The 6,661-nt window shown below is 45.3% G+C and overlaps 1 protein-coding gene across 1 annotated transcript; it reads left to right on the top strand.

Moving 5' to 3' along the window:
- Positions 1-3,227: 3,227 nt before the first annotated feature.
- LOC145895912 (uncharacterized) lies at positions 3,228-6,452 on the top strand. Its single transcript, XM_082984689.1, has one exon. It carries the CDS (start codon positions 3,228-3,230, stop codon positions 6,450-6,452), a length of 3,225 nt encoding a protein of 1,074 aa, XP_082840815.1.
- Positions 6,453-6,661: the final 209 nt, after the last annotated feature.

Here is a 6,661-nt window from a genome sequence, read left to right as displayed (position 1 = left end):
AGGTGTTCAGAAGGGCTGTAAGGGTTGTGGCGTAGGGTTTGTTAGGTTGTGGGAATTGGGGAAAGTTTAGGTGTGCAGCGGTGTCAAAGTAGGTGGTGTTCATATTAAGAAGTGCGTGTTTCTAATTCGAAGGTCGAGTAATTTAGGGAATTTCAAGGTTATATTCAATGAGGGAAAGTTGGGGTGTTGTGGGGGATTCCAGTATGCGGGGTTTGAAATATTGTTTTAAAGGAGAGAGAAGTGAGAGGTCAGCAAAGAGGGGGATGTTGACCATGTCGTAACAACCAAGCTCTGCAGAGGCGCAGAGTTTGAGAGGATGGGACCGGAAGTCCTACATGCACACACGTATGTGCGAAGTGGGCGCCATTGTCAAAAACAATAACATGAGTACATATTGGCTTGCTAAAAACAGTTTGTGTTGAGTCATTTGGTACTATTGCCTTATAGTTATACATAACCTTCTCTCCGGGCATTAGAATATAACATGTGCCACATGTACAACTAATCAATAAACACTGGTAGTTTGTGGTGTTACAACGGCATGGACTTCATTCGAAGCAGCGGTATTTTGAATGTACTTTGTCACACAGACATTTAAGCTGCTTGCCTGATGTTGCGTATGTAGTGTGGCAGTACGATGTTTTCTTCCGTTTGTGGGACCGCATTTCGGTAATGCCGTCGTACCGCATGGTTGACTTGTGGCAACTGGTTGCGTGGGTGCTCCTGTAGGAACCACGGGAGTTGTGGCGGTATCGTTTTTTTACCACACCGGGATTTGAACCCAGGTTAAGATACGAGTCAGGCGTCTGTCTTGCTCTTATCTACGGTTTGCGGTGGTTTTTGTGTCTGCTGCCTCGTTTGCAGCTGCTTTTCGTTCATTGACATTTGTCGAAATCCTTTCGAAGGAATAGAAATCTTCGCGAAAGATTTGATAAATTCAGCATTGCTTGACAGAGTTACACGAATAATTACCTGATTCCAATAGATTTCTCCACCTTGTTTTCTCCGTATGGATGCACCTCCGTGTTTGGTGCCCAACGTATGACGGTGGCTGTATAGTCACCACAAAGTAGAAGTATTTGCCTGACCGGATGGTCGGCATGATCGTCAGCATCAGTGGCACCAAGCTGCACTGATGAGACCTTATAGTACGAAACAGTGGTCAACTGTTTACAGCTCACAGAATTTATAATATTGGCCCCAATTTGCTTTCTATTAGATATTTTTCAGCAGACGTTACGCAAAATTATTGTAAAGTCGTAGGTTGTGTTTTGTTATTCACGCATCTGCATACACAATCGTGCATGACTAGTTGGCATTAATCTGGTTTATTTAAAACCAAACTTAACATTTACTGATTATTAGCCATGACAACTTTTCATGTTTAAACATTAACTAACACAAATCTCCCAAAACTTTTGTTATATGACGTAATACATTACTTTTGTTACAGTTGCGACAACAAGCTTGACTACTGGTATTCAAACAAAGTATGCGCCCTAAGAGTGGAAGAGTTTTGCAAAGGAATAATCCAATGTGTTGGAAAAACACCTTGTGACGGTGGATGCCCCTCCTACTTCCAGTGTCCGAATTCATCTTGTAGGAAACGTACGACTGTTTGTGATGGCGATCCTTGCAATGACTGTCCAGCTTTCCAACACTGGAATAACGGACATGGATTCAAATGTGTTCGGAATGGCAGGAACTGCAATCTTCCGCAAATGTTTCTATGGGACGGCATTGCCGATTGTGATGATAAATCTGATTTGTGTTACACCTCGGAGAATGGAGATGTCAGGTATTTCGTTTTTGATTGTGTTTTGCATATGCGTACTTGCCAGGACTGCCCCAGACTTCCCTCTCCCAATGTGTTCCTTATCTTACTATATATCATATTTTCTTTCAACGCCATTGGATCGGTGTTTCTACTGGCGTCATTCTTCCTATTGCAGTGAAAACGAAAAAAAGAAACGGTTTAGAGTTAAATATAATGTTAGTCACATGAACTTTGTTGTTTATATTAATAGTTATTGTTACGGAAAATACTCTCCCCAGCACGAAATAATTCTTTCCCGCCACCAAAGTGTTTTTTGTTGTCGACGTCTTGTGACGTAATAAGCATGTACTATCTTACAATCTTCACTTTTCGGCCAGTGTAATGTTGAGGCTGGTGTATGTGCTTATAATATTCTTTTTGAATAGGTATGGCCAGAAAATCGTTTAAAATCACAATTTAGGAATCGATTTTGAAACTGTCGAAATAAACGTGCATATTAAACTGGACCAACCTTATAAGCAACTACCAGTTGGAGAACTGTAAGGTGGAATTGAGAGAGTGCTCGAATTCTACATTATTTTAAACGATTTTATTTGCCTCGGTGATATCTCAGTCACCATCACAAATTTGAAGATCTATGTCTAAAGACACAGGAGAAGTCCCGCCTACATCACAAGAGCTGTTTGATGTAATTGATGCTGTGAAACCTGTACAGCCCGGTGCACCGTCTTCTAATGGCTCGGTACGGACTTTCAAAAGCACAGCGAGTGCACGTGCTCGCCGAAATGCTGAGGCCGCAGCTTTAAGACTTGAACAACTTAAGCGACGATGTGCTTTAAAATCAAGAATGTTGGATCTGGAGCTCGAGCTCTCTAAAGCCCAGGACGATGTGGAATTGGCTGAATTCGCTGCGGACACAGTAAGTGAATTTGACTCATGCGAATCTACGCAAGGATGGGACCTCACCCCAGTTACAAAGCCGAAGCCCATACCTCTGTTGGAGCACGCCAAAACTACTGAACTACACAAACTGGGCGAAACATTCACGAAGGAAAGCGACCTTTTGGGTCAACCAAACTCCAGAGTACATGAACATGATTTGACACCATCTGATAGGCCGTCATTTGTGGACAGTAAAAAAATGATGAATGTGAACTCGACAGACAAGCCACTTGCGATAGGCAGGTTACAGGCTCCAGTCGAGCCTTCCAGTGTCCTCCCAGCGAAGACAGAAGGATTTGGTCCAGCGGTTGTCACCAGCGCAGATGCCACTGGGGCCGGCACATTTGAGACGAGTCCTCTCAACCGGGAGTTGGGACCTCATAAAATACGTCCATAGGCGACTACCTCAGATTTGTACGTATTTGCTGAAACCGTGAAGCAAGGTTTTAACTTACCCAAACTGACGTTAGAGAAATATGACGGGAAACCTCTTAATTATCACAAGTTCATGAACGATTTTGATCGACAGATAAACAAGGCTTATCTATCTGACGCCGAGAAGTTGGGATACCTCTGTGAATTTTGCATTGAAGACGCCCTGACTAACATTTTGGAATGCAAAAGCATGTCTCCCGAATTAGGATACAGGGAGGCATTGGATATACTCCACAGGAGACATGGGAGATTAGACCTTGTTGTTAGAGCACACATGGACAGACTGACCTGTCGGCCGCCACTTAAAGACAACGACTTCAGAGGTTTGCGTTCTTTTCGAGCACAGGCTTCTGAGAGTTATAAACTGTTTAGTCAGTGGAACTGTCAGTACACACTTGATTTGCCACAAAACATTGAGGCCGTTGTACAACGTTTGCCACAAAACGCGATCAGACGATTTATCACGAAGTCATCCGAACTCCGTTTGCGAAATCGGCCAGTGACTTTTCAAACCTTGTTGGATCTTCTTGAACTGTTGGCAGAGGATAGTCTTTCGCCTATGATGAGGTTTGTTTCCGTCGATGAACGTAAGTCAAAAGGTCAAGCGAGCATGAAAGGAAAGCCGCCCGAGCGAGTTGCAGCTACCTACTCAACGGTAACCAACGGTGTCACCTGCCCCGATTGCGAAGCCTTTCATTTTTTGTGGAAATGCGAGGTCTTCAAGAAACGGTCGCTCAAAGAACGCCACGCATTGGTACGTCGTAACAAGTTGTGTTACAATTGCTTTCGTCCCGACCATTTTGCGTCCGAGTGCACATTGAATCAGGTGTGTCGGGTAGAGGATTGTGGTAAAAGGCACCATACTCTACTACATTGGACACATCCTACTGGTCCATCGGGTCAACGCTCAAGTTTACCGGTGGAAGGTCACGGGGCCGGCGTGTCAGGAACGTCTGCTGCCACGCTTCGAGCTAGCTCTGTGCGTCTGAAAGTGGTGCCAGTGACTGTCTTTGGTACGAATTCGGAGCCTTGCTTTACCCATGCATTTTTAGATGACGGATCGGATACTTCACTATGTTCTGAGGTCTTGGCAAAAAGGCTGGGATTGCGTGGTGTGGAGGACAACTTAACGATAACCACCGTAAATGGAGCGCAGACATTGTGCAGTAGTAAAGTTTCGTTATCAGTACAGGGTTTAAAGGAGAACGAACGATTTTTTATGGAAAACGTCATGGTCGTGCCCAAGTTGCCGAACTTACAGGGTAGCATTCCTACAGTAAATGATGTTAAGCGGTATCATCACATCCGCGACCTTGAATTTCCTGTGATTGATTGTCCAGACACTGGCTTGCTTGTTGCAGCCGATGTGTACGAGGCGCACGAACAACGCGATGTTGTGCGTGGCACAGGAGGCGACCCCGTTGCTATACGCACTGGGTTGGGTTGGTGTTTGTTTGGCCCAGGAAGAGAACATCGTAGCCAGAAAGCCTGTGTCAACTTCATGCATTCAGACACGAAACTACATCGACAGTTGGATCAACTATACAGTAATGAGTTTCAGGAGCAAGGCCATCAGGGCCTGGGACTGTCACTTGACGACAAACGCGCTATTTTCATTATGGAAGATAGTGTCATCAGAGTGGATGGACATTACCAGATTGGGTTACCTTGGAAGTCGCCCGAACCCAAGCTGCCATACTATAGAATTTTGGCAGAGCGACGCTTGCTACATTTAAAGCGCCGTTTTGAGAAAGATACCAAGCTTTTTGAGAGGTACAAAGAAAAAATAGAGGACTACTTAAAACAAGGGTTTGCGCGGAGAATACCCACTGACTGTTTGCCATGTACAGAGCAAACATGGTACATACCACACCATGCTACGGGTAGCAAATTTCAAATTGTCTTCGACTGTGCTGCTTCCCACAAGGGATCCTTTTTGAACGACAAGCTGTTGCAAGGGCCAGACCTTACCAATAGTCTTGTGGGAGTGCTGCTACGTTTTCGCCAGGAGGTTGTTGCCTTTGCGGCCGACATCAAGGGCATGTTTCATCAGGTGAAGGTTGTTTCAAAGGACTGTGATTCGCTACGATTTCTATGGTGGCCTGATAGCGATTTAAAACGTCCCCCTGTGGACTACCAAATGCTTGTGCATTTGTTTGGTGCCACGTCTTCGCCGAGTTGTGCAAGCTTTGCGCTGAGGAAAGCAGCGTTGGATAAGAAGGACTTATTTTCGACAACTGTTGTTGAGACTGTTTTAAAGAATTTTTATGTAGACGACTGTCTTAAGTCAGTGCCAACAGTTGACCTGGCCACTGAGCTTATCAAGGATGTAAGTGCCATTTTGCGTGAGGGAGGATTTCATCTGACAAAATTTCTCAGCAGCTCATCTGTTGTGCTTGAATCTGTAGATAAGGACGACCGCTCAGAAGCGGTGTTGAACTTGGATTTATCGTACTTGCCGATGGAAAGAGCGTTGGGTGTTCAGTGGGACATGGCCAACGACTGTTTTGGAATTCGTGTGAATATAAAGGAAAAACCACATACTCGCCGCGGTATGTTGTCAATGATCAGTCAGGTCTACGACCCGCTGGGGTTTATTCAACCATTTGTCCTTCCCATGAAAAGACTGATGCAGAATCTGTGCAACCAACAACTTGGTTGGGACGACCCACTTCCCCAAAGTGTGGTCGAGCATTGGAATGTCTGGTTGGACCATGTGCCTCTGTTAAAAAACGCGACAATTCCGCGTTGCTTCAAACCGCCTGACACTGTTATCGTATTGACTGAACTTCACTGCTTTGGTGACGCCTGCGAGGCCGGGTATGGCGCCGTTTGTTATCTACGTTTTGAGGACTCAAGCGGGAATATACACTGCTCATTGGTGGTAGGAAAATCACGAGTGACCCCTCTGAAGCCGGTCACGATACCTCGGCTGGAATTAGTGGCCGCAGTAACTGCTGTCAAATTGGGGACAATGATTATTCAGGAATTGGACAATGACGTAGACAATGTGTGGTTTTGGTCTGATTCCACCACGGTGTTGCACTACATTCACAATTCTTCACGCCGTTTTCAGACCTTTGTTGCGAATCGACTCGTAATTCACGAGCACTCGATACCGTCACAGTGGCGACATGTGGGGAGTAAGGATAATTCCGCCGACATTGCTTCGCGTGGGTTGATGCCCAGCGAATTTGAAAAGGCCAGAACGTGGTTTAGGGGCCCAGAATTCCTGTGGAAAGGTCGGAAATTTTGGCCAGATCCGCATGTCCTTTCCGTGCTGGATGCAGATCTCTAATTAAAAGCACACACTGTTTGTACTGTGAATGTGACCGTTAACCAAATGCCTTTGCAGAGACTGTTGCAACATTTCTCCTCGTGGGTTACCTTACAAAAATCAGTTGCCTGGTTAACCCGCTTCAGAAATTGTCTGCTGTGGAAATACGGACGAAGAGGAGCTGCAGCTTTCACTGAAACCCCGAAATTTTGTTCGGTTGGTCTAACAGT

Source organism: Ascidia mentula, chromosome 3 (assembly GCF_947561715.1).
Source record: "Ascidia mentula chromosome 3, kaAscMent1.1, whole genome shotgun sequence".
Lineage (NCBI taxonomy): Eukaryota > Metazoa > Chordata > Ascidiacea > Phlebobranchia > Ascidiidae > Ascidia > Ascidia mentula.
The sequence above is the reverse complement of the archived record's forward strand: the minus strand, read 5'-3'. Positions and strand labels throughout refer to the sequence as shown.

Bases quoted from the DNA above. Each gene is read 5' to 3' on its own strand.
- LOC145895912 (XM_082984689.1), top strand. From the start codon at position 3,228: ATGAACGATTTTGATCGACAGATAAACAAGGCTTATCTATCTGACGCC.